The 26,905-nt window shown below is 53.9% G+C and overlaps 3 protein-coding genes across 8 annotated transcripts in view; 1 reads left to right on the top strand and 2 right to left on the bottom strand.

Moving 5' to 3' along the window:
• The window catches only part of Lims2 (LIM zinc finger domain containing 2), a 33,543-nt gene extending 7,940 nt beyond the window's left edge, over nt 1-25,603 (top strand). The window contains exons 1-10 of one of the 5 annotated variants that reach the window (XM_047545945.1): nt 138-454; nt 7,303-7,462; nt 9,557-9,623; nt 9,870-9,990; nt 20,600-20,749; nt 21,409-21,559; nt 22,469-22,561; nt 23,136-23,184; nt 23,356-23,431; nt 23,973-25,602. In XM_047545945.1, coding sequence (XP_047401901.1) covers nt 426-454; nt 7,303-7,462; nt 9,557-9,623; nt 9,870-9,990; nt 20,600-20,749; nt 21,409-21,559; nt 22,469-22,561; nt 23,136-23,184; nt 23,356-23,431; nt 23,973-24,120 — 1,044 coding nt within the window. In that variant the 5' untranslated portion in view covers nt 138-425 and the 3' untranslated portion in view covers nt 24,121-25,602. Of the gene's footprint in view, nt 1-137; nt 455-995; nt 1,207-4,409; nt 4,929-7,302; nt 7,463-9,556; nt 9,624-9,869; nt 9,991-20,599; nt 20,750-21,408; nt 21,560-22,468; nt 22,562-23,135; nt 23,185-23,355; nt 23,432-23,972 lie in introns of those variants that run through there. The other 4 variants (XM_047545944.1, XM_047545948.1, XM_047545947.1 and 1 more) reach the window with 4 other exon arrangements.
• On the bottom strand, nt 11,785-17,029 carry Gpr17 (G protein-coupled receptor 17). Its single transcript, XM_047545949.1, has 2 exons — nt 16,696-17,029; nt 11,785-13,927 (listed from the first exon to the last, which is right to left on the bottom strand). Exon 2 carries the CDS (start codon nt 13,894-13,896, stop codon nt 12,880-12,882), a length of 1,017 nt encoding a protein of 338 aa, XP_047401905.1. The 5' UTR covers nt 13,897-13,927; nt 16,696-17,029; the 3' UTR covers nt 11,785-12,879.
• A 161-nt stretch (nt 25,604-25,764) lies between the features above and the next one.
• Myo7b (myosin VIIB) overlaps nt 25,765-26,905 on the bottom strand; it is a 65,791-nt gene continuing 64,650 nt past the window's right edge. For both annotated transcript variants that reach the window (XM_047547331.1, XM_047547330.1), the window contains 3 exons: nt 26,658-26,741; nt 26,325-26,444; nt 25,765-25,948 (listed from right to left, as the gene is read on the bottom strand). In XM_047547331.1, the coding sequence (XP_047403287.1) occupies nt 25,847-25,948; nt 26,325-26,444; nt 26,658-26,741 (306 nt within the window). In that variant the 3' untranslated portion in view covers nt 25,765-25,846. The remainder of the gene's footprint in view (nt 25,949-26,324; nt 26,445-26,657; nt 26,742-26,905) is intronic.

Here is a 26,905-nt window from a genome sequence, read left to right on the forward strand (position 1 = left end):
GGGCAACTTTGGAATTGGGCTTCCTTTATAAATGATATTGCACCCAATGCTTGTGGTCACCTGACTGTATTTTGAGGCTGACCTCAGAATGGTTAACGAGTACTTCCCCATGTTCGGATGTGAGGTGTGTTCTTTGTGGTGTGGGCCTGATATCTGAGCGGCAACAGGGACCCTTCAAAGTTTTCTCTCACCCCAGATTAGGATATCTGCTGTCTGGAATGTTGGCTACTGTCTCTTTCTTAGGGAAGGTGGAGGAAAATACTACTCATGCTCTCCGAACTTACTAGAAAGGGTCTTCAAGAAAATAGAAGCAGTGTTAAAATTTTCCGTGAGTTCTCTGGATCTTTATTTTATTGTGGATCATAGTGACTCCTTGACCAGAAGTGGCCATAGTCCTAGCACTGACCTTGGGTGCTTTCATTTGGATGGCAAGTAATCCCAGCAATCTCTACAGGTAAAAATCCCTCTGCTTCTGCTCTTCCTGGGAAGCCAGGGGACTACCTTTCCCCTAAATTTTTAGGGCACAGACCTCTTTTGGGGTGCCTGGCTCTGTTTGAGGGGTCTTAGAGGATCTGGACTGCTCTGGTCTAGGTGTCCTAGGGGGGTATTGGTGGCTGGAGGATTTCAGGGAAGGCAGCAAGTTGAGAGAGCATTACTCCCTCATCAGTTTCCTAACTGTTTACCAGGATTCTGGAACTGGCCCAGTCTAATACTGTCCACCTCAGCATATCCAGGGGGCTTAGGGGTCTTTCCTGTGCAGATGGCAGCATGAGACCTGCTAGGTACCCTGCCCTATCTCACCTCAATGCTGGCTTGAGACCTTCCCAACCCAATCCTCTCCCCAGCTGGGACCCAACCAAACCAGCCTCAGCTTTCACTGAGCTGCCCCCGCGGTGCACGAACAATATCCTTTCTATTTGGAATTGACTCTGCTGCCCTTTGGAGATCCCAGCGTGTAACCAGAGCTCCTGTCCCGCGGGGGAGGTGCCGCACGCCCGTCCCGTCGCGGTGCCTGGTGTAGGTGGCCCAGCTGGCCGCGTCTGCGCCCCAAGGCCGGTGGTCCGACGCCGCATTCGCCAGGTCACCTGCGACCACGACGACGCGGCGGTGACCTCAAGCCATGGCTGCCCGGCTAGGCGCGCTCGCTGCGTCGGGGCTTTACAGGCGGCGCCAGCACCGGCTGAGCCCGCCATCAGCCGCGCCAGGGTAGGTGGTGAGAGGCTGGGCGGGGTCGCCGAGTACAATGGCAGGAAAACTGCAGCTGCTGGCCTTGTCTAGGAAACCCCGCCAGGGCCTTCCGACAGCTGGTTAAGGGCCTTGCTGCCCTGGACTCGGGTACAGGGCTTGGGTTGACTACAGGGTGGGTGGGTGCCACTTAATGAAATTGGGTTTGATGTCATTTGTGATCAAATTTTGGGGGGCAGTGCCCGCTGAGGGTGTGTGTTAGAGATTAGTTGTCCTATGTCACTGCATTGTTGCTTTTCAGACGGGAGCAAATTTATAGCCAATAGAGGTTCAAGGCAGTTAAGGAATCTGCTGGACATCACCCAACCAAAAAATGGCTAAACCGTGATTTGAACTAGATTGAGCTGATCCTAAAGCCTGAACGACTACTGTGGATACTTCTTTTGGTCTGGGAGGTGGGGACAACGGAACTCAGGATGTTCTTCAGAACATCTCAGAGAATGCTCTTGTGTGGAGGGTCCAGGGGCACCTGGATGGCAGGGGGCCAGGCAGAGGAGGGCCTCTTGGACTTGTTGAGTTTGCAGAGTCCCAAGGGCCTTCGGGGCTGAAATGTCCAGTAAAAAGCTGGGAAAAAGAGTACAATGGGAGTAGAGGGCTTGGAGGCATTGGCTTCAAAGTGACAGGTGGAATCCCCAGAGGAGGAGGTAGAGGAAGAATTGTAGGAAAGGAGGCTAAGACTGGGAGGAGAGGCTGGGGAGCCAGGGAGGGAGGCAGGGAGCTGTAGTCACAGATGCAGGAGAGCCTGAAACATCCAGGGAGGAAAGGAGTCCAGAGCTTAATGCTACCCAGTGAAAATACAGCGTACTTTGAGCTCCTTGTGAGCCCGTGGCCAAAGAAGGCTTTGAGATGGGGAGATAGAGGATTGAGCCCTTAAAGCTGTCTTTAAGGCTTTAAGAGGGAGGGAAGGGGGAAGGTATCCAGTGGGAAGTGGAACTCCCACGACCTGCAGAGCTGTCATCTGTGGAGTGCCTGCCACATGCTGGGCTCACAGCTGCAGGCCCATCAGAGGCCAGGATGGGAACCCAGGGAGCCAACTGCTCAGGTAGGTAACCTGGGGTTCATGTTCACCTGAGCATGACTGAGCTGGTCGGCTCTTGATGATCCTTGGTGTCTGAGGTGAGAACTGTAGTTCCAGAGCTGTGGGTGGCTAGGGCACTGATGGCCTAGGGGTCATGCTGGAGAGTAATTTTTACAATATGAATGCAACATAATAACATGGCCAAGGTGCAAGGAGGAACATGGGCCCAATAATGAAAATCAGGTCTCAGAGAAGGTCCCACACCCCCATACACGTTTATGCACCAATTTTTTTTCTTTGAACTTCTGTCATTCCTTTTGCCAGTTCTCTGCTTTCAGTGTGACACGCTTAAAGTGTACTTGATAAAAACAAATGAAGCTGCCTAGAGCTTCAGAAAAAGCTCAGTAATTTGCAACAAGTTTCACCTGGATTTGTAATATGTTTCTGTATCACACTGACAGCAATCCAAGGCAGCATGTTAATTTTCTAGCATCCCTGTGGCAGAGTGTAAATTCCTGTTTACTGTGTGCAGCCAGGTGACCCGTGTCTTGGCTTCTGACTGGACCCATGGGGGAAGGGCTGAGAGAAGGGCCAGGCAGTGCTGGGGGGTGGAAGCTGCTGGCTCTGGGAACTTCAGAGGCTGTGCTGCAGTGGGATTCTCTTCCCCCAGCACCTGGAAGAGTTCCTGGAACAGCACAGGTGCTCAGTAAAGACCTACTAGATGGAAGAGGTAAGGAGTGCCACAAGTTGCTGCAGGCTTCAGTTAATCCTCCCATCAACCCTTGGACAGAGCTTCCCCCATTTTACAGATGAATAAGTTGAGGTTCAGAGAGTACTTTGCAGCCTGGAGCATCTGAACCAGGTTGTGGCCTGGCTTAGGGTACAAACCATAGGACTGACTGATAACCAGGATGATGTGGCTTCAGTAGCACTGGTTCAGTGTGACCAGACCTGTTGTAGCCAGTCCCTTTCTCTCTCCAGGCCCTTTCACTATCTTTTAGGCTCTGACTGATGGGAGGCTGGCATAGAGGAAGATGAGGGTTTATTGAAGAAACAAGGTCTGGAAGGGGACAGGAGGAGACATGAATCCAATTTTGTGTGATCCTCAGCAGGTCACAGGTGTGACCTTCCCTGTGTTTCAGTCTCCGTATCTGGAATTAGCAACCTTCCCTCTCAGAGAAGGTTCCCTTTGCCTCACTCCAGTCTGCTAAACACTGTCAAGCTCAGGGACATCTTGTGGCAATTTGGCTTGGGTTGGCTGGGGGTAATGGTGTATGCCTATAATCCCAACTACTCGGGAGACTGAGGCAGGAGGATTGCAAGTGCGAGGTCAGCTCAGGAAATTTAGGGAGATTCTGTCACTAAATAAAAAAAATAAAAAGGGCTGGGGATGTAGCTCAGTGGCAGAGTGCCCCTAGGCTTAATCTTCAGTACTGCAAAACAAACAAACAAACAAACACCAAATTTGGTTGTCTGCTGTCCAGATTGAGAGAGTAGGGTTGTGCTCTCCCCCAGCCCAGAGGTTTGGCCCCTGGCAGTGTACTGTGTGTTGTGCGGTTGTGGGCGGGGTGGACTTGTCTCCTTGGAGGACAGCTGGGTAGACTTTGTGCTCCCTGTTCTTGGGTGGAATGTGCAGACGAGGGCGTGGAATGTCCATGTCTCTGACCCTCTGCCCTCTTGCAGGCAGCCTGCAGGCCTCCCCCTGAATTGGCCCCATTGGAGGGACTCTGGAACGCTCTGATTGCTGGAAAACAACAGTTTCTTTTATCCATCACTTTGCCTGCCCGGCCCTGGGCTCTGTGCTTGACATGCTTATGCCAGTCTTTCTTACCTTCAGTGCTGCCATGCAGTCCTGCTGCTCCCATGTGCCTCTTTATAGGAGAGGAAATGAGGACCAAGGAGGCGAGTATCTTCTTCCAGGTGTAGCAGCCAGTGGCTGGCCTGTCAGGATTGGAGTTGGGTGGTGAGCCCCGAGCCCCTGCCTGTGTTGCCATGCCTAATTCTTCTCTTCCTCCCCTGCAGGGAAAGCTGACATTTTCTCTGGTGGTGCTGAGCTGCAGTGGTCTGGGCTCATTATGTGTCTGTCTCTGTAGTGGACTGGAATGTTCTCTGTGTTCTCAGGGTGGCAAGGGGATGCAGCCATGGGAACTTCCAGAGTTTCCGTTGGGGTTTCTGCTGCCTAAGACTTGGACTGGGGTATAAGTGGTTTTAGGAGGAGCCTGTGCAGGAGTTTGTGCAAGGAGAAGGGAGGCAAAATCCTGAATCGGAGAAACTCAGGGACTCAGCCAGGGAACTAGGCACAGACCAGTGAAGGACCAGCCCTTCTGGTAAGGGGCTGGTCTGGGTGTCAACGTGAAGATGAAGCAGAAGGTAGAGGGGCATGGCCAGGCTGCTGTTAGGGCCCTGGTATGGAACATGCATTACAGTCCAGTGGACTAGTTGAGGGACCAGGCAAGAAGCGACTGCTGCTGAGCAGAGGCCCAGCTGTCCAGCAGCAACTGGCACATGGGAGTTGGGCCAGCTCAACTGGAAGCCAGAGGAGGAGGGGCTGTCCCCGATGCCAGCACCTGGAGCAGAGCCCTGAGGTCCGCAAAGGGTCTTGAGGAGCAAATGGAAGATGAGCTGTGAGCGCTCTTGGTCAGAGTCCAGAAGTCTGGGTTTTAAGGTAGGATCCAAAAGACTGGGGCTCGACTTGAATCCTTAATTCGGTTTCATTTCTGGGTCCTTGGAGTGGGGCATTCTAGGCCCACAGTCACAGGATTTCCTGTTGATTTCTGACCTCTCCAAGATCTGCAAGGTCATGTTCATTGTTGGGCATTGGACTGTCTTCCCTGTCACCTTGGGTGTATTTTTCCAGAGAGAAAGCTTAGTGTTCTCTAGGAAGGAAACCATGCCTGTCTTGAGTCAGCCCAGCCCTCCAGTGTACTCAGGGTGTCAGTCATCTGTCCCTGAGGGTCTGCCTGGCTTGCCTCATGGAGACCAGCACAGAGCTGGGAGGACTGGGGAGAGGCTGCTGGGTGCAAAGCCTCCGTTTCATCTTTGCCTTTTCCTGACACCAGCTACCATGTCCCTATAATTGTGTTCCTCTGGTCTAAACATGGATAGAGCAGGTGACTTTGGTTTCCAAAGCTCAGAATAGTCTGGGACCTTCAGAAGTCCAGCCTGCCTGGCAAGTTGCTGACTAGTCTTGTGGCCCTGTCTCTGCCACATGAGGCATAAGCAGAGAAGACAAGACAGTTTCCAGTCTGTCTCCACGTGGCAGCAACCTGCTATAACACTCACAGCCCACAGCCCACACCCAGACCAGATGCAGCCATCCCCGTCCCTACTCAGGCTCATCTTGTCTAAGGATCCTTCTTGCCCGTGGTCAACATCCTTCAGGCTGGCTCCACCCACCCCACGGCTACAAGAGAACAGCCTTATAAAGGCCACACTCCTCACTCAAGCATTCTTTAATGCTTAACTAAGGATGAGTAATGGATGGCATTCAGACCCTAGGAGGCAAAACAGGTTGAAAAACTATCCTTAAAGGCAATGAGCTCGTTGCTACATCCAAGGCAGACATCATCAATTGAGTATATCACTGAAGAAATCCAGTCCCTCTTTGCCCACCCTTCCAGACAGGCACCAACAATCCATGGGAGTTGACACTTGAGACAGAACCTATTTGCTGCCCTTCTAGTCAAAAGTGTGGGTGTTAGGAATTTGGAAGGTCATAAAGGAATGGTGTGGGGTGTTGGGGCTACATGGTAACTATACTTTTGAATCTGACCAGTCTCCTAGTCAGGCCTCAGGGCCTCTGGACTGGGAGTGTGGACTGGTTTGGTGTAGTTCTTTTTACCCACAGGGACATGTTCAAAGACCCCCAGTAGATACCTGAAACCTTGGATAGTACCAAGCCCCCAAAATGCCATTTTTTCCTACACTGTACGTATACACAGTATACACTAGACACACTGGCAGAGGGGCGATTCATGTCCAGGGTGAGACACAGAGCAGGGTGGTATGAGATTTCATTACAATACCTGGAGTGGCACATGATTGAAAACCTAAGAATTATTTCTGGAATTTTCTTTCATTCATCTTTTTTTTTTTCTTTTCAGTGCTAGGAATAGAAATCAGAGCACATGCGAGGCAAGTGCTCTACTACTGAACTACCCCCTCAGTTTAGAATTTTCTATTTTCTACTATTTTCAGACCATGGTTAAAACCACAGAAAGCAAAACCACAGATAAGGGGAGTCTACTGTAGTTCAGTTTGGGTTCCATTCCTCTCAAGGGGAAGCCACCGTGGATGAGGGAAACCAACCCCAACCATACCCCAAAGAGTCACACTTTAGACTTCACAATAGAGGTTTCTGTGGCAATAGTTGATTTGAAACTAACTCATGGTACAGAGAAAGGAACCTCTGACATCTGACAATTTGCATTCAAATCCAGACTCTCTTTTTTTAATACCTGCTGTGTGAGCTTGTATGAGTTACTTAACTTCTCTGAGTCTTAGGCCCATCATCTGGAACAATAGTAGCTATGTAGTTTCCTTGAGAATTAAATAGGAGTGAGAATACAAAACCTGAATCTTGGTTATATTCTATACCTGAGACTCATTCCCTCAGGAAGAGGTTTCTTTTCTAATCTAGGTTCTACCACCACCCACTGTGCACCTTGGACAGTGCTCACTCTCTCCGTGCTCTGCTCCTTCAGCAGTAGAGATCGAGATCCTAGGCTGGCCTTGTAGGGTTGGGGTTACCTTGTGGGAAATGCACCCTGCAGTCTCCGGCCCATGCTGGTGCTTAGCATGTCTTCTCGAGTAGTCATGGGGGTGCGTGTGGCCAGCTGTGCTGGGTGACCCAAGCTGGGGCCAGGTGGCTTGGCTCCAACCTGGTGGTACCTGGAAGGTGAGGGTGATTTTCATATCTCAGAAAGCCATTTCAACCTTTTAAGAAGCGGGTGCATCTGTCGAGCACAGCCTTCCCTTCGGACCTGCTCCATCTGACGCTCCCCAGACCTGACCTCCCTCCTGTTCCCCTCTCCCTCCAGCAACATGTCGGACGCCTTGGCCAACGCGGTGTGCCAGCGCTGCCAGGCTCGCTTCGCCCCCGCGGAGCGCATCGTCAACAGCAACGGGGAGCTGTACCACGAGCACTGCTTTGTGTGTGCCCAGTGCTTCCGGCCGTTCCCCGAGGGGCTCTTCTATGAGGTGAGGATGCTCTGAGGCAGTAGGACACTCAGCCCACCCCCTGGGAACCTGTGGCTGACCGGCCGTGGGTCTTGAGCCACACCTGTGTGGGCCTGTCTCTCACCTGTGAAATTTGAGCCATGCGAGTGACTCTTCACAGCCTCCACTGGGCAGGGACCGGGCCTGCCCTAGTGGTAGAGGAGCCTGCCCTCATGGCACTTGCTCTCTGTTGGGAACAGACAGTACATTGGTCCATCTGTGGTGCCAATGCTTTGGTAGTAAGGAGGTGGGTGATCAGGGAAGACAACGTTTGAGCAGGTGAGGGAGCCACACACGCGTCTGCAGATAGAACACTCACAGGGGGCATAGCGTGTGCATATGCCCATGGTGGGGGATGCGGGGGTATTTAGAGAACAGTAGGAAGGTCACAATGGAAGCAGAGGGAACAAGCGGGAGAGTGGCAGGAGATGGGGACAGAGAGGTAGATCTCCTTTGGCCCATTAGGGTCATGTAGAGCCTTAGGCTTCTACTCTGCAAGAACCTGGAGTTGCAACAGAGGAGTCACACCATCTGCCTGATCTTGGAAAATGACCCCTCTGGTTGCTGTGCTAGGGGAGACTGTCAGGGGGTCAGGGACAGAAGCTGGGAGACCAGGTGGGACCAAGAGCTGGATTATTACAATGGTCCGGATAAAAGTGAAGGGGCTTCAACTGGCTCTCACTGGCTCATAAGAGGAGGTTGTTAGATCTTCAATCCTGCAAACTGATTATTTAATAGTCATTATTAAAAAATTAAATTGTAGAAATGTATAGTGAGTAAACATTTTATTAAAAACAAAGGTGACAAATATGTAAAACTCCCTACTTCCTAATTATTTTGTTACATTTTACCATCATCTATGCTTCTGAGGTTATTATTGTCCATTGTACCTGCATGGCAGCTAGTGCTGTCTCACACTTTTTTGGTGTGTGTGTGGTGCTGGGGATTGAACCCAGGGCCTTGTGCTTGCAAGACACGCACTCTATCAACTGAGCTACATCCCCAGTCCTGCCATGTCGTCTTGACTGCATCAGTATCATGTTAGCAGCTGGGAATTACTGCAGGGGGATGTTTTCACCAACTCTGTGCCTCAGGACTGCCCTCCACACCACAGAGAGCTAGCTGTTACACACTTACCAGCACACCAGTGGCAGTGACAGTGGAGGTGGGGACCAGGGACTGGGGACAGATGCTGGGTGTATTTTGAGGATCTGAAGGGACTGGCTGGTGGATATGGGTGTGCCATCTGCCTTGCAAAGTTGCATTCTCATGGTGCCTTCTGGTCTCCTGGGAAGTGCTGGCCAACTATAGAGGCAGCAGAAGGAGGTATACAGTAGGCACTCAGGAGGATCACTGCAGAACGAACTTAAACCTCCATTGCCTCCCCAGCTCACTGGGTAGGGCTGCAGTCTAATAGGCACTCATTATAGAAAATGGAAAAGCCAAATTTTCAAACAAGAAAAAAAATTGTTAAGAGAGAGGAAGACAGAGGCAGTCTGCGTGCCTGGTCCTCACTGCCAAAAAGTGGCTCCCCAGCAGTGTCCACACCACTGATCCCAGGACCCAGTCGTTCTCCCTGTGCCTCCATTCCTGCACTCCCCTCCTGCCCCCAGACCCTCCTGTGTTCCCTTTTTTCCCCTCTTCACTCTCTGCCTCTTCGTGTGACCTCTGGACCTTGTGTGACCTTTCTCATACAGAAAGGACACAGGAAATAGGGCAAAGTGATGCTTATAATTCAAACTTGACCTCATTCTGTCCCGCCTTAAGTGCCTACCTGCAGGCACTTAAGGCCTGTTCTCAGGACCCACAGGGCCACGATTCTTAACACACAGCAGTGGCCCTCTGACAGCTGGCCTTGGCCACTTCTGCAGTTCCTTCTGAGGCCCCTTACTTTGCACCTCTTTGTATCACATGGCCCAACGCCCTGCTGTAGCTTCTGGAAGGCCCTCCTCTCTGTACCACATCTATCTTTCCCTGAGGTCAGGTCCTGACCCAACAAAGGCAGAGGTGAGGGTGGGGCAGGAGGTTCATGGAAATGATGGTGATTTACTTGTCTTGTCTGTGGCCCATTTGCAGTTTGAGGGCCGGAAATACTGCGAACATGACTTCCAAATGCTGTTTGCTCCGTGCTGTGGATCCTGTGGTAAGTCCTGTGCTGCCTGGGAGGTGGACAGGCGAGGGCCCAGTGGTGGGATGCCCACAGTCCTGGCCCTTCCCTGACCACTTGCCTTGTCTCTGAGCATCACCCTTCAAGCCCCCTGCAGGCACTGCCTTCCTATGCTGCAGACAAGGCTTCTTGGACCAGGCTGAGATTGGAGGAGCGCTAGTATGGACAGGGCTTGGCAGGGGCCACATCCTGCCCAGCAAGCAGGGACCTCTCCTCTTCCAGGCGAGTTCATCATTGGACGAGTTATCAAGGCCATGAACAGCAACTGGCACCCGGGGTGCTTCCGCTGCGAGCTGTGTGATGTGGAGCTCGCTGACCTGGGCTTTGTGAAGAACGCAGGCAGGTGAGGAGGGTTTCTTGCCACAAGTGGCACAGGCTGAGCACCAGGCACCTCCCAGGCTCCTTGGCCTGTACTGATGTGGCTGCCAACTCCCTTTTGCACCCCCAAGGTGGTCAGTGCAACCTCTAGTTTATAGGTGAGGAATGAGGCTGCAAAGACTGAGGGGTGAGGGGCAGGACTCGCCCTGGCCTTGGCAGTGCTCCTCACTGAGGCCAGCAGACAGTGGGGACAGAAGCCCTTGAGCACTGCCATGAGATGACAGTGGATGGGTAAGGAGCTCTGAGTTGAGCTAACACCCCACCCCCAGCCTCCCCAGCATGCTGACCGCAGCTGTCTACATCCTCCAACTATAGACTCACATGACTGAAGGTCGCTGGAAAGAAATCACCCAAATCGGGGCCATAAACTCGTCTCATCAGTGCTCAGGAACTCCCCATCTTCCAAGAAGGCTTACGTTTTCTCCCACCCCTGCCTTTCCCCACTGCTGCCCTCTACACCCCTCCCCAGAGTGATGGTCTCACCTCCCTCCTCCCTGGGAACAAGCCCTGGGAGTTCCCCTGCCCGCCACCTGTGTAGCCTGCAGCCCTTTCCAGTACACCTTTCGGCTCCACCCAGGAGCCCCCACCACCCTAGTGTGCCCCACATGGCCACTGTGGGGCCCTGCCAGGTCTTCTGCTTGATCTCCCAGTGGCTCTCACTGCAATGCCCCTCCTTCAGCTGGAAACTCCTCCTGTGTCATGTGTGTTCTCATGGTTCCCCCCAGCCTGGTGGCTGTACCTGCTCATCCTACTCCCCTCGCCTCTCCTCTACTTTGTGCTTGACCCCTCACTGAAGGCAGGCCGGAGACCCCTACATGGACTGTCTGGATAGTTAAGGGTACCACCCCAGACCTCTCCCTCCCCGTACTCAACTGTCCACATGGCTGTTCCGTGGGACCCCACCACTCATCCCAAATGCAACCAGTCCCAAACTGAGCTTCCAACTGGTTGCAGTGGCACGGGCTTGTAATCCCAGTGGCTTGGGAGGCTGAGGCAGGAGGATCGTAAATTTGAGGCCAGTCTGCACAACTGAGCAAAACCTCGTCTCAAAATAAAAAAGGGCTGGGGATGTAGCTCAGTGGCGGACTGCCCCTGGATTCAATCCCCATTATAAACAAAAACAAACTGCTGAACTCCACTGATGACCAAGTCTGCCTCTTCATGTCCCCACATCAGAAAAGGCAGCCCTGCCTCCAAGAGACCCCCTAGCTGTCCATCTGACTGCCACACCCTCTCCTGTATGGGCACTTGGTTCTCTGCAGCAGTACCTCCTTTGTCCCTTCCTGATGTGGCCCACAGTGATATTGCCCATTTGCTGCTTCATGAGCTAAACATGACCTCATGTCATTCTCCGTGTCTGCAGGGTGGGCACAGTGCTTGGTGTTCTGCAGGTTGTCTGGATGAGGGGCTGTGGAGGACTGACAGCACCGTGCAGGAGCTGAAGGACAGTACTGTAGGCCCACTGTTGATCACTGGAGTCACCAGTCAATCCTGTCCCCTCCTGAGCCAAGGTTTACACAGGGCCACTGCCCCACTCACTGGGGAAACTAGAAGAGGCCGAAAGTGCTTTGAAAAGTAGAATGCGATAGAAAAGTACAGTGTTGCTGTAATGACAGGGGGCAGGACAGCAACTGGGGTGCTGAGTAATGAAAGTCCTTGTTTGGACCCTCTTGGCTCAGGCTGGCACCTGTAGAACTTGAGTCTGCATGGGGCAGACACACCATGGGGCCACCAGAACCTTGGCAAGGGAGTCCCTGCAGCTGCCTCAGCCTCTGCCTTGGTCATTCTTGGGTTGAAGGGAAGAGAAGTTCTGGGCAAGTTGTCATGTTTAGCAAACACAATAGCCTCCTTCATCTTAAAAGTACAATTTAGTTTATGATCAGTACAAACAAGTACAAAAAAGGACATGTTAGGGGGATGCACGCACACTACCAAGTGAAACAGCCTTAAACTGGGCAGGCAGAGGCTGGTTGAATCCTCTTGGGAGGAAGTGGGACTCAGAATGTCCCTGCCAGTTCTGGATTAGCAGGATACACACCCAGCTCCTTGCCTGAGGTCAGTTCCTGGTGACTGTCCATCCATGCCATGTGCCTGAACAGGCCACCTTTTGCTGAGAAGCTCTAGGGATTGTCAGACCACAGGCGGGTCTCTATGTGGTTTATAGCAGGCAGGATCAGGAAACTAGAGCTGAACTAATGTGTTCTGCAAACCGTTTGCTGGGTGTCACATAGCAACCAGTCTGAAATATACTTACAGCATTTACCTACAATTTATAGTCCATGCCCCCTAAATTCAGAAAGGGCTCATCCAGCAAAGGCACTGCAAAGGGAACTCCTTATACCTTAGACATTGTCCCTACCCTTCCACCGAGATTTATGGATGCTCTTCTCCTGGGTCCTTTGCAGCCTGCCTTCTAGGCCTTTGTACATGGCCTCCCTGTTGTGCATTTCTGTAAAGAAGGAGGCTGGCAGTCTAGTAGGGAAAGAAAGACCCTCAGTGTTCTGAAGTTGTTCCTCTGGACCCCCTCCCCCTTTCCATGGGTGAACTCACTGAGTGTCTGGGAGCTGCTAGGAAGCAGAGCCAACAGTTCCTGCAGAGGGACGGCCTCTCGATCCCTATTGATTCTTCTCCCTTTTTAGGAGTTTTGTGTGGTTAAAACCCAGCTCCAGTCTGGGAGACCTGGAAGTTCAGACCTTTTGGAGGGAGGAGTATGGACATGCTGAAATTTTAGGTTGTTTATTCAGGGAGATTGGGGAGTGGGCAGCCTTCTCTTTGCTGAGACCAGTGTCACATGCCCCAAGGGGACTATCCTCCTGCAACAGTCTGTGGCCAGCCCAGGGGCAAAGCCTTGGACTCACAGCTCTGACCTGGCACTCAGCGAACTCTCATTGGTTTTCCCTTCAAAGCTGGGGGGCGGACCCGTGAGCCTTTTGCCACAGAGCAAATTGCACAGGGCATGACGGAACTTCTCAGCCACAAAGAAGTACATGACGGGGTCAAGGGCCCCATTGAGACTAGTGAGACAGGAGGTGATGCGGTTTCCCAGGGCAAGGACACGCTGGGCAGTGCAGGAGGTCCCTCCACCCTGGTAGTGCAGCACATAGACAGAGCGGTGGACGTGGTAGGGCACGAAGCAGATCAGGAAGATGGCTAGCACCATGGCGATCATGCGGACAGCTTTGTTCTTGAGGCGCTTCTCCACGCGGGGGCCTTGTCTCAGGCTGCGGATGATCAGCAGGTAGCAGGTGACTGTTGTGACAAACGGGAAGGTGAAGGCTACAGCAAGGGATGCGAGGGCATGGTGGGAGGCCTTCTCTCGGTACAGCTGTAGGCAGACGACTGTGTGGTTGGTCTGTACCGTCTGTGGGCTGACCAACAGTGGAGCCATGGCCACGGCCACCACCACCCACAGGAAGGCGCAGGCCAGGTGGGCATAGAGAGGCCTGCGCAGCTTGAGGGACTTGACTGGGTGTACAATGGCTAGGAAGCGGTCAGCGCTGATGCAGGTGAGGAAGTAGATGCTGGCGTACATGTTGAGGTAGAAGAGGAAGCCGGTGAGTCGGCACGGGATTTCCCCAAATGGCCAGTGGTTCCCAGAGAAGTGATAGACGAGGCGGGTGGGCAGGACCAGCACACAGGACAAGTCGGCCACGGCCAGGTGCATCAGGAACACGTTGGCTGGGGTGCCTGACTTGTGGTCCCGGATGAAAAGCCACAGGGCCAGAGCATTGCCAACAAAAGCCAGGATGAAATCCAGGAGATAGAAGCAAGCGAACAGCATGTTCTCCAGGGGTGTCTCCTGCCCACATTGCTCGGTGACCAGAGATGAGTTGTCGGTCAGACTTGGGGAGGCCACCTCGAGGCCATTCATGCTTTGGCTGGAGGCAGAGCTGGGGACAAACCTGGAGTGAACAAGCAAACAGGCCAGAGAGAGCCCAGGATAATGAAGCTTTGCCCTCCAGAAGTCAGAAGTTAAGACCTCTGATGACTTCAGAACTTCCCACTCCTAACTGAGAGGAGCACAGCTGCTCTGAGCCCAGCATTACCATGGGACTACTGAGAGGTGACTGAGCATCAGAGGCATTTTGAATTTTAACAAAAGGCCAAAGCAAAACTGGGACTTGAGGCTTTCCCACTGTGTAGCTGTGTCCCTGCTGAAAGGGACATTTGCAGTTGCTCCCCTCTTTGTACCTCACCTTGTACTCCCTCGGGGCAGGGAGGATGCAGTCAGCACTGCAGCGGGGAAGAGAAGTGAACTCCCGCTGTGTGAGGCTCTGGAGGGCAGGGAGGGGCCCCACGTTTTCTGTTTTGCCTTCAGGTATGCCATCTGAATGGCAGAGGTGGCACGCGAGGCCCCTGAGCCCACTACCAATGACTCGGTGGGCTCTGTTTCTGAGAGCTGGGTGCTCGAAGCCTGCCAGCTCCTTCAGCCTTGGTCTTGCCAGGTGAATGCTGCTCACTTCAAGTCCCAGGACCCTCCCTGATCAGCCTGCTTGGACCTTCTGGGCACTTGCTTAAGTGCAGAGAGCAGTGTCTCTCTCTGCTTTCTGCTCCCCCTGCTGGCCACTGACCACGGCTCCCTCAGCACCTGACCCTCAGGAGGACTTCACCAGGAATGCAGCAAGGGCCATGTCCTGGGAGGAAGCCGGAGTTCTACTCTGTCCACCAGCATCTGGGCGTGGACTGAACCCACCAATTCCGTTTTGGACATCCTAATGGGTGGAGGCCTGGATTTAGGAAAACCTTGTGCTTGGACCTCAGGCCAGCAGGGTGTATTTTCCCACCAGATTGTTCCAAAGTCAGGTGGTGGGATCTTTCTCAGGAGGTGAAGAGACTAAAGGCAGAGAGGCTGGCTAGGGTTTCCCTGTGAAGTTTTGCGGCCCAGAGAGGCCTGGGAGGCTGCCTGGTACATCCACCACTGAGAACTGCTGTGAGAGCCCTGCCAGCCTTGGTAAGAAGTTGTTTTTATCTGGTAAAGCCCAGATCCTGGTAGGGTGCTCCCCACTCCTCCACAGCAGACAGAGAAATATGCTTCTGTCTTGATTTTAGTCCACTTAGGAGATACAAGAGAGAGAAGGGGAGTTCCAAACACCTTGCTTCTTTTGCCCAGAACTGAGATTTGTGGGTGTGGGCAGAAGAGGGCAGGTGACGGGGCCTGGCTACAGCCTACAGCCCAGAGTGGGGGCAGGAGACTGGCCTGGCTCAGGAGACCAATGTAAACCCTCCACTTCTCATCTCTGATCTGTTGGACCCCAGAGCTAGGAAGGGGCTGAGCTGGATGCCCTCCACCCTGGGCAGCTACTTGGACCTGCACTCTGCTCTACAGTGCATTTGTCACCTGGTGCCTCCAGGAGGGCAGCTCACAGGTATGGCCCCCACCTTCACCCCCACCTGGCATGGTTAGGGTCTGCTTCCTCTTGTTTGCAGTGTTCTAGGAGGTTGGCCTCAGTCGCACCATTTTACAAAGAAGGAAACAGGCTTGGAGTCTGCTTTCCTGCCTGAAGTCACATAGCAGGGGGCAGCGGCCCTGGATTTGGAAGTTGGATCAGGGAGATTCAGGGCTCTCAGAACACACTACCTTGCCTCTGAAGACCAAGAGGCTCTGTGGCCAGAGCCAGGAGTGTGGCTTGTCTCAGAGCTCATTCTGGAGGTGTCTCCAGCTCAGTGTCTCCTCCTTGGGACCTGGCTGCAGGACTGGCCACCTAATTTTGGGGACCCAGTGTGAAATGAATATGTGTATCCCCTTACTCAAAAAGTAATAATTTCAAGACATGACAGCAGAGCATTAAACCACTTGGGGCACCATGTGACTGCAGGGCTCATACCCCACAGCACTGAGCGGGCTACAGCACCCGATTCTGCCTTGCCTTCTGCCAGCTGGCCTGGCGTGTTGGTGCTGCCTCAGCCTGTTGCCTGGCCTGGAGGCTGCATGCACCTCACTCTCTCTGCGACTGAGACTTGGTTTTAAAACACATTCTGGCTTGTTTCTGTTTTGCTGCGATTTCTCGTCCCATTTCTCTCACTCATTTGAGGAGTTGTGATGCTGGTTTTTGAAGTTTGAGCTAAGATCCCCTACTTCTTTTTCCTTTGTCCATTAGAAATTTGAGCCTCAGCCTGAATCTACTGGGTCCTCAAGGCTCACTCTGCTCAGATAGTCACAGAGCATGTGCTAAGAGCAGTGTGTGGACTATGGTCTGGACCCAGGGCAGTTTGGACTCCATGGCTGCAGGTCAGATGAGCATGGAGGTCTTGGGCCTCCATGGAGGGGGCATGTGGGCAGATGCAGCTGGAGGAGGAAGCCAGGGTGGCAGTGCTGTGGTTGGTAGTGGTGGTTTCCTGTACTTTGGGCACCTCTCCCTTCCTGGCCTGAATCTGGCTCTTCCTTGTGCTAAGGTAGCCTAGTGGCCAGCAGCATGGGTGCTGACTGACTGTCATTGCAGCATGGGTCTGTGGGAAAGTCCCCTGTCCTTTATAAGCCCCCAACAGAGGGGCAAAAATACCACCTTGCAGGTTGTTGTGAGTTCCACTATGGTCAGCCTTCACTATACCATTATCAAAGAGACAGGGACAAGAGATGCCCCGTCTTCATCCAGCAGGGTTACTCCTGCACTGTGTTTGCCTCTGCTTGGCCCCTGGACTCCCTGCCTGCCCGCCCCACCCTGCCCCTTACCTCTCACAGCTGGTCCAGGAGGAAGAGGCAGGAACCTGGGGTGGCAGGTAAGCCGTGGGTGGTGGCGTCAGCGGTGGCTTCAGAGCAGCTGTGGGTGGAAGGCGGCTATTTAAGGAGAGGAAGGGAGCCTGCAGCCCCTCCAGCCCTGAAAGGCCACTTCATTCCTGATGGGTCCCTTGTGGGGTGGGCTGCTCCTTCGGCTGCCTCTGCTGCAACGGGTTCGTGAATATTCCAGTGTCCCCAGCCTGTGCACCCCCCGCCCAGCTTGGCCACTGAGCGTCACAGAGGATGAGTGTGTGACTGCCTTGAGAGCCTGGGAGTGGGTGAAGGCTGAGGCCGGGTGGGGGGCTCTGACTGAAACTGACAGACACAACGGGACATTTCAGAAGGGGATGGTTTCCTACTAATGGGGGGGGGGGGGCAGGGAGGGGCCAGCTGCCATGGCAACAGGCCTGCACTTCCAGGCCAGGCCTGGCTGGGTGGGAGGGGGCATCATGAATGCAGAGAGGGTGGGAGGCTGAGGAGTCTTGTTTGGCGGAATGAGAGGGGATTCTTTCAGGACACTTGCTGTACGGTCCTTGTGTCCTGCCCTGTATAATTAGGCTCCGTTTGGGCATGTGGAATAAATCATGGCCTTTATGTGGAATCAGGCACAGCTGCAGGCTGCCTCATAATGGGGCGCTGTCTGTCCCGTGGGGACGCAGCTCAGTCCGGCAGGCCTAGCCCTCTCCTGTGTGGACTCTTCCTCTGCACAGAAGGACCATCAAGAGAGTCACCATGTCCCACTGACCACTTACTCTTAAGACCTTTCTCTGGTTTGCTTGAGGTTGGGGAGCATTTGGGTATTGCCAGTTGCCTCTCCCAAGACTGAATGAACCAAACTCGTTTCTTTCCACCTTTGCAAAACACTTGGGGAACCAAATCAGCATTCCTGGTTTGAAAAGACTTTTAAGTTTTTAATTAAAATATTTAAAACTGTATGTGGCTGGCATTTGGGGAGTGCCTACCATGTATACTATCTGAAATTTACCTTTTTGCAAAACCATATGCATCTGAATTATTGCCCCATTTTGTAAGCCAGGAATCTGAGGCTCAGAGAGGTGAAGTAACCTACTCAATGGCAAATGTCAGGAATTGACAGACATTTCCTGTCAGGGTTTGAACCCAAGCATGTGTTTGAACCCAAGCATGTGTCACTCCAGAAGCTATGCTTTCCATGTGTTCTGTGTGGTTCTTTTTTTTTTTTTTTTTTCCCTACTAGGAGTGAATCCAGGGATGCTTAACCACTGAGCCACATCCCCAGTTCTTTTTGTATTTCATTTAGAGTCAGGGTCTCACTGAGTTGCTTAGGGCCTCGCTAAGTTGCTGAGGCTGGCTTTGAATTCTCAATCCTCCTGCCTCAATCTCCTGAGCCACTGGGATTACAGCTGGTGCCATTGTACCCGGCTGTGTGTCTATTTTGCTGCTGCATTTTAATGCTAGAATTCTTAGGTTCCATTTGAATTCTACCTAGAAGAAAATTCCAGAGGTCCTCTTTGGATCTGATACTGCGATTTGTTCTATCCTTCTGGGGTTCCTACAAGAGTGGCAGACTTCTAATGCCCTGTTTGGGAGCCAGTGGGGGTGCAGGTATCTGAGCCCGGGTATGGATCCCTTTCCTGTTGTGCCCTTGTGGGCTGTCTGGAAGAACTGATTCACACTGGTTGGAAATGTGGGTGTATGCTGGGTGCAGTGGCACATACCTGTCATCCCAGCAACTCGGGAGGCTGAGGCAGGAGGATTTTAAGTTCAAGACCAGCCTGGGAAACTTCTTCAGTCCTTGTCCCCAAATAAAAGATAATAAGGGTTGGGGATGTAGCTTAATGGTAGAGTGCCCCTGGGTTCAATCCCTGGTACCACACATACACACACACGTGCGCACGCGTGTGCGTGCACACACACACACACACACAGACACACACAAAGAAAGAAAGAAAAGAAAAAAAAATGTGGGTGAGTGAAATTACGCCATTGGCATTTGTGGTCTCACAGACTTTCTTTTCCCTTCCCTTCCTCCTGACTCGCCCTTTCATTTCCTTAATGCTAGGGATTGAACCCAGTGCCTCACACATGCTAGGCAAGTGCTCTACCACTGAGCTACACCCCCACCCCCATATCAATAGACTTTTTATTATAGAGGTGACAACTCTTGGTGGCTTCAAGGGCACTGATCATTGCAATAAAATTTGGAAGTTGAGCTAATTTCTTTGAAATAGAGTTATTCTATATGTTGAACATTGTCCTCATGCTAAGGATTAATCACCAAAATTGGGAGTGGGGTTATGGGGAAGAGACTGGGACTGTGACAGAGACAGAGACAGAGGCAGGGGGAATGGGCTGGTCATGGTGGGTGACTGGCTGGGTGGGGCGGATCAACCCCGGGCCAGATGTGGAGGTGGCCTAGGGAGGGGCTGGGGCATAGGTGTCTGGGTGAGGGTGGCATCCAGGGATTATGTTGATGAAGGCTGCAGCCAGAGGCCACATCTGTTGCCCACTGTGGGGTAGGGAGAGCCAAGGGTCCCCAGGCCAGGCTTGGCCATGTTGTCACAGGGAGATGATGCCCACTGTCCTTCCCTTCTTGTATTGCACAATCACTGTCACTCACATATTCAATCAACTGATCTTGACTCACTGCCCCATGCTGGGCACCCAGCGCCTGGTAGAGTCACAGTTGGGAGCCAGGCAGATGTTAGCAAGTGGTTCCCAGTACCTCGCTGGGGCATGCCAGCTGGGAAAATAAGATACCAGGGCACATGGAGAGCAGGGAGCTGCAGGATGGGGTCCAGACCCAAATAGCGGTAGCAGGTTTTGGGGTCCAGGCTGGGGACACTAAGCTGACTGTCCTGGCACCTGGAGACCACTCAATATAACCTGGCAGGGAGGTTTTAAATGAGAATCAATGCCTTATGTAAATTCCCAGCCTGTAAAAGGAGCCAACATTCGGGTTGCTGTGTGGAGGTCTTAAGGGGGAAGGGGGCCCCTACGGACTGGGGACCCAGGAAGGAGGGCCTGGCTGCATCAGGAGCACTTTTATGTGGCAGGTGGGGATCAGAAGCAAGGGGCATTGGATTGCAGTCTTTGTCTGTCTTTGCCTGAGGACTCTGAATCTAAATTCTTGCCTCCTTTGAGGAAGAGGAAACAGAAACCATGTTGATTTCTCACTCAGTTGAGACCACAGCTGTTGGAGTAGCATCAGAAATGACTCTGAGGTCTTCACAAAAAAGACTCTGTGATGACAGTTCCTGGGTTTGGGGGCCTCCGTCTGACACAGCCGCACTTGTCTTTGGAGACAGAAAGTGCTTGTACGTGTTAGGACCCCTTTTTATCTGGTGGACCCCAAAGGAAAGGACGAGCCAGTTGCATGGTCCTGTGCTCAGTGGCCACTCTGCTGGGCACAGTGGAATTTTAAAACTAACATTCACTATGGCTCCTCTTAAGACATTTGAAAAATGAAAGTAATTTTCCAGCAAATGTCAACTAAATGTTCAAGTCCATGTACTGTCCTAAGTTCAGGAAGAGTGGAAAGAAGAAACAGGATTTCTAGTCTTTTTCCTGAGCATAGGAGGCCATTCCTTTTAAAGGGTGCACCTCTAGCCTCCTAGACAGTTTTTTTTTTTTTTTTTTGCAGTGCTGGAGATTGAACCCAGGGCCTCATGCTTATGAGGCAAGCACTACCAACTGAGCTATCTCCCAAGCCCAACAGCTTGCTTTTCTGTGTTCTGGGCTGAGCCTCATTGATGCCCCAATGCTTTGGCTGAGGCTGCAGGCAGGGTCTTGGGCTCTCTTCTACAGGTAGCCTGGCTGTCTTGGGAGGAGAAGCAGGAGGTATTGATCTGTCCCTAACAATGCCCTCAACCTCCCACAGGCACCTGTGCCGGCCTTGCCACAACCGTGAGAAGGCTAAGGGCCTAGGAAAGTACATCTGCCAGCGGTGTCACCTGGTCATTGATGAGCAGCCCCTCATGTTCAGGAACGACGCCTACCACCCGGATCACTTCAGTTGCACCCACTGTGGGTAGGTACCTGTCCTGTCCCTGTGGTGGGGGTGGGTGGAGAACCATGGCTGTCATGGAGCAGGGGGACCCCCACCTAGGGCAGTGATGAGGCAGGAGAGGTGAACCAGGTGGGCAGAGAGGGTGTCCAGACGGTGAGGTGCAGAGCTGCAGGGCAAAGGTAGAATGGGGACCGGGAAGTGGATGGAGCTGGAAGCTCCTCTCTCCAGGGCTCTGTTCAGGGGTACTTGGGACTTGGGGGACAAAAGAGGGTTTGTCGCTGGACTGCAGAGACCATGGTTGAGACAGAGCAGAATAGTGAGAGTGAAGTTGTTGCTGGGACGAGGAGTTACTCTCTCAAGTCTCTTCTGGTCCCTTTCGTGCCTGTCCCAGACACCCAGTCTGGTTTGGAGGAGGAGGGGGGTCTGAGAACAGACCTGCTTCTCAAAGGGCTGATGGGGCAGAACACAGGGGCCCTTCTGCCAGGCCTGTGGGGGAATTCTGTGCTCCAGGGCCTGTCTGGGGTTCACACAGGAAGTCTCCAAAGAGACCAAAGATCAGAGATTTGCCGGCTCAGCCTGAGTGGGGCCTTTCAAGGCACTGTGCCTTTGAGCTGGAGAGGCTGGAGTGACCCTGCAAAAAGGCAGGGGTGGCACCTGGGGGACTCTGTGCTGTCTTCCAGGAAGGAGCTGACCGCTGAGGCCCGTGAGCTGAAGGGTGAGCTCTACTGCCTACCTTGCCATGACAAGATGGGTGTCCCTATCTGCGGGGCCTGCCGCCGGCCTATTGAGGGCCGTGTGGTCAATGCACTGGGCAAGCAGTGGCACGTGGAGGTGAGACTGGCAGTAGTACGGGGCTTCAGGTTGCGGGGTGCCCCCATTCACAGCCCCGCTTCACATCCCAGCCCATGCCATGCTCCGACTCCCAGCAAGGACCATCCTCTGGGTGCTGCCTCTCCTTGTGCATGGTCAGAGGCCAGAGCTGTCCACAGGAGCCAAAGACCTCAGCCCACAGGTCATGATCAGGCAGCCATGCTCACCTTCCCTCTTTCACCTCCTGCTTTTCAGAGTATTCTGGAGTCCGGAGAAAAGCTTGGGCACAGTCTGCTAAAGACACCCTGAGGGGTAGTGGTTGACAAAGTCAGCTGTGTGCAAAGTCTCAAGGAGACCCAGCACTGGTGGGCTCCTCAGGTGTGCACACTTGGGTCAGCTGGAGCTCTCACCCCTGGACTGAGGGCTTTAATATTCTTACAGACACATTTGGAAAGGAAGTTTGTGTTCCCCAGGGGCCTGGTCATCTATGTCCAGAAACTGTGAATTGGGTGACCTCTTTGAGAAGGTCCTGTGAGAGACTGTGGGCCATGCTGTCCTGACCCAGGCCCTGACCTGCACCCCTCCTGGGGAGAGTATATCCTCATATGTAGAATGGGATAAAAACTGCTTCTCAGTGACCCTATGTTTGTGGAGGACACCCCAGGTGCACCCTGCTGACACCAGGGCAGCTCCCGCCTGTGAGGAACCCCCACACCACAGCACCTTGCCAGCTCCTGGCTTCTTGGGCTGAGGTTGCCGAGGGGAGCCCCAGACTGGGAGAGGACGTTGATGAGGGATGTCACTGTGTTCAAGGAGGACCGGGGAGTTGTCAGCCCCTCTGCCCTGCTGTGAACCCCACCTTCCCTCTGCTTCCTATCCTGGGGTCACTGCTCTAGCCCTGCCACCTCCCCCCAACCTCTCTCCTCCCAGCACTTTGTCTGTGCCAAGTGTGAGAAACCATTCCTGGGGCACCGGCACTACGAGAAGAAGGGGCTGGCCTACTGCGAGACCCACTACAACCAGGTAGGGCCTGAGGGGCAGAGCCCGCAAGGACCGGATCTGGATAGATGGCTGGGGACCTCAGGGAGGCTGAGGGAGGTGAGCTGGGGCTGTGAGCAGGAGAGGCTGTGGGCAGTGCCCTGGGAGCCTGCTGAGGGCTGAGGCCAAGCCCATGTGCTCAGGCCTGACTCCCAGCTTAGCGACTTGAGACATGGACAGCTTTCTCTACTCAATGTCCTCATTTGAAAACTGTGCCTTCATGGCCCATACTGGTTGTGAGGACCCAACCAGATGACAATGTGAGGTACTGGGCATGTGGGGTACGTAGTCAGCCTCCCCTTCCTCTCCTCCTCTATCCACTGCTCTGGTGGATAGGTGGGGAAGGCCCACACTCTCCCAGGAGCAACAGTGCTTTTAGGGAGCAATGCCTCAATTTGTGGTCCTTCCCAGGGGATGAATTTAATGGGCCAGGTGCCCTCACCTCAGGCCTGAGGCTGTGCCCTGGTGGGAAGGGCTCAGAGAATGCCCAAGAGTGGCCATTTTGGGAGGCCCTAGCCTGGGGTCTGCAGCCTGCACTGATACCCTGCTCTGTCCACAGCTTTTTGGGGACGTCTGCTACAACTGCAGCCATGTGATTGAGGGTGATGGTGAGGCCCCACTGTTCCTGAGTCCCTCTCCCACCCCTACCCGTCTCCCCAGCTCTCCCTCCCTCCAGGCTGTGGGTTCTGCAGCTGCTGGCCCAGCTGGCTCTGGCTTTGCACAGCTGGGCCCTCAGCTGGCCTCAGTGGGGCCTGCTAAGCCCCCTTCTGCCCTCACAGTGGTGTCTGCCCTCAACAAGGCCTGGTGTGTGAACTGCTTCTCCTGCTCCACCTGCCACAGCAAGCTCACCCTGAAGTGAGTCAGCCCACTGCCTCCCACCTGGTGGGGCGTCTGATGGGGGCTTTCTGTAGGTCCTTTCCTTTCTCATCCTGTCTTCTCTGCACATGGTTGTGGTCAGGCCCTGGGGATGCCAGGGGCAGCCCAGGCAGATGGGGACAGGTTCAGGGACTCCAGGGTATGGTGAGGGAAGGAGTAACACACCCACAAGGACTCTTAACTCTTGGGAGGGAAGGGCATTCCAGCTCAGGGAACTGCATCTGAAAGACAAATGTGTCAGAGAAGCCTGGATGGGTGTGGGATGGCTGGGGGTGTGAGAAGTGATTTGGAGTCCAGACTTCCAAGGGAAGTAGGGCGCCATAGAGGGTTCTGGAGGGTCAGACTCCTAGAAGCCTGTAGGAGGGAAGGAGACGTTAGGCCCATCTCCTCATCCCCTGTGCACTCTGGCCGGAAGCAGGCCCTTGCTGGCTGGGGAGGCTGAGGGAAGCATTTTCCTCTGCCTCCCGTCACCATCTGGGTTCAGGGTCAGTGGGGCATGGACTGCTGGCTTCATCCCCAGGAACAAGTTTGTGGAGTTCGACATGAAGCCTGTGTGTAAGAAGTGCTATGAGAAGTTCCCACTGGAGCTGAAGAAGCGGTTGAAGAAGCTCTCAGATCTGACCTCCCGCAAGGCCCAGCCCAAGTCTGTGGATGTCAATTCTGCTTAAAGGCTCCCTGCCTCCTATGCCACAGAACCCCTGGCTCCCCAGGTGCCTGGCTCCCTTCTCCTGGCGCCTCCCACTTCTGTTTTCTACTCTTCCCTCATTTCCTTCTCAGCCTCTTTCCCTGTCTTTTTCGCCCCTCTCTTACCACTCGTCATGGTCCCCCTTCCCATTCCTTTGTCTGTGTGTGCTCCAACATCTTTCTCCTTTGCCAGTTCTCTCCTTTCTCTTCTGTGTGGAGGCCTGACCCACACCTGACAGCCACTTCCACCTATGCCCATGACCTCCAGGGATAGGAGCAAACTGGAGCCAGGAACACCTGACCCTTGCTTGGACCCTACCTACCCTAAGCTGGCCTCTCCTGCTCTGCAGGGGTCTTCTTGGCACCCACTCTCGTGTGGAGCCTCAGCCTGAGTGGCACGTGGGGCACCCACGACCATCATGCCCAGGCAGATGGAGGCTTCTGGGGCTGGGGAAACCACTCTTCAATCCCTCAGTCACCCACTCAATTGCATAGGGTCCCTGTACTCATACTGGGCCACCCTCACCCACGAACCAGCTAGAGGGACATGGCCCCACTCCTGCTATTACTCCAGGAGGCCTTTCTGAAATCTTGTCTTGCCCCACTCCTCAAGTTGTGGTTCCTCTCTTCTCAAACTCAGGATCTGTGTTGAGCCTCTGGGCATGGCCTGGGGGCCAGGAGGTGGTGGGGTGAGGGGTGGCTCATTCCCACTTCCAGGGAGGACCCTTCCTCCATGGCCAGAGTAGACCTGGCTGTGGGGCTCACATTTGCACAATGAAGGCTTATTCACATGCTCACCATGGCCTGTGTGGTTTGTGGCAGCAGGGGTGAAGGAAGTGGGGTCTCTGCTCCTATGGACCCACTGCTGCTGGGGTTACTAAACAGTTGGAAAGACAGACACCAGATAGGCAAGCAGAAGTCAGGAGGGACCCAGACCTGTCCCAGGCCAGGCAGTCATCGGGGCTCAGAGACAAGGCTAGCCAGGAATCCTCAGGCAGTCAGGGTGGCTGTGCCTATGTACACTGGGCTGTTAGGTATAGTGGGGTCTCTGAGGTAGGTGGGGGGTGACCCAGGTCTCCAAGGCCTGCATCCAGCTCTACCATTGCCTGGGCACAGCCTGGCCTTAGCATAATTAGCCACCCAAGAGCATGCTGGCCCCCCATGCACCTCCATCCCAGCCCTCCTGGAAGCAGTGCACACATCCTTGTGTCTTACCGTGGGGGAAGAAAAAAGTGCAGAGGGGCCTGGAAGGAGGACTCTCCGTGCATACCCTCTCCCCAGTCTGAAAACAGGAAGGAAGGGCGGGCAGGAGGGAGCAGGAGGGAAGAAAGAAGGAGAAAGGGCACATGAGGTCATTCCTGGGGAATGCAGTTGTCATCCAGTTTCCTAGAGAAGTCGCAATGTTCTTTGCTTTTTCTGGAAGAGACGCTGTGGGGGTCAGTACTTCCCAGGCCTGCTGTCCACCTGGTGCTCCACCTGTCACCTCACACTTTCCACTGCTCCATGAATTTTTATTAAATGTTCAGGGGAGGGGTTCTCTCAGTCATCTTGCATTAGCCTGGAGACCAGAGAGCTTCTCTGGTCTCCATGGTCAGCACTCAGGAGAGGGGCCATCTGGGGTGCTGAGGGGAGTGGGGCATGTGGAGGGCACAGGCAGGGCACTGGCCCTGAGCTTGTACCCTGAGGGATCCTAAATTGGGAGGGTGGCTGTTAGGCGTTGGCCAGGGCTGGGGCCCGGGGCCCCCTTTGTTTGTTCATAGCACTCAGCAGCTGTTGCACGTATGATGTCAGCAGGTCATCCATCTTGTAGCCCTGGACAAGGACAGGGTTGGGTCAGAGGCTGTGAGCACAAAGAGGGGAGGTGGGGTCTTGGACTTGGGGACCTGGTGGCATCCAAAATATCTGCTGCAGTCAGACAGTGGGGAAGGAGGGCCCAGCTCCTGGGGTCCCTGCTGTCCTGTTCGGCCCAATTCCCCTCCATGTCTACCCTCGTGGGCCACACTGCCCGGAGTCCTGCTATGAGGCCTTGCACAGTGGCTGCTCACTGCTGGCCTGGGTGCACCCAATCTCCCTGTAGGGCCCACCCTAGTCCTGAGCACCTGATCCCTCATGAGGTGAGGGCAGGAAGACCAATTCCTGGTGCCCATGGGTGCTGTGTATCTGGGTGGGAGACAGGGCCTGGGCTCACCAGAGAGGTCTCACATAGCATGCGGGAACCCCGGCCCAGGCTCCCCAGTGCCATGTGGAAGTAAGTGCTACCACTGCTCCAGCTGGAGATCTTGGTGAAGGGGTAGGTGGTGAGCAGGTCCTGTGGGTAGAGAGGCAGGTGGACAGGGAGCCAGAGCCCATGAGTTGTGTGTACCCCTGTGTGTGTGTGTGTGTGTGTGTGTGTGTGTGTGTGTGTGTATTGGGGGACAGGAGGGTAGGCACGATACACCAGACTGGTGACGACAGCCCCACCTGCCTGGAGGTCCTGGGACCCTGGTGGCCCCCAGCCCTGCCCCAGGATCTGCTGTTCTACCTTGGTCTTAGGGTGAATGAGCAGCACCCCATGTCGGTTGATGGCGATGAGGACGATATCTGGATAGGATGGCTCTGAGGTTTGCTGGAGAGGGAGGGGCATATGGTCACAGTCCAGCCCAGGGGCCAGTGACCACTTTCTAGGTGTTCAGCTGGGGCACAGGCAGGTACACAGGTGTGCACATGCACACACGTGTCTCTGTCAGATTTGGCAGCCAACCCCACCTGATGGGTATTTGGAGTCAGGCT

The sequence above is a fragment of the Sciurus carolinensis genome, chromosome 3 (assembly GCF_902686445.1).
Source record: "Sciurus carolinensis chromosome 3, mSciCar1.2, whole genome shotgun sequence".
Taxonomy (NCBI): domain Eukaryota; kingdom Metazoa; phylum Chordata; class Mammalia; order Rodentia; family Sciuridae; genus Sciurus; species Sciurus carolinensis.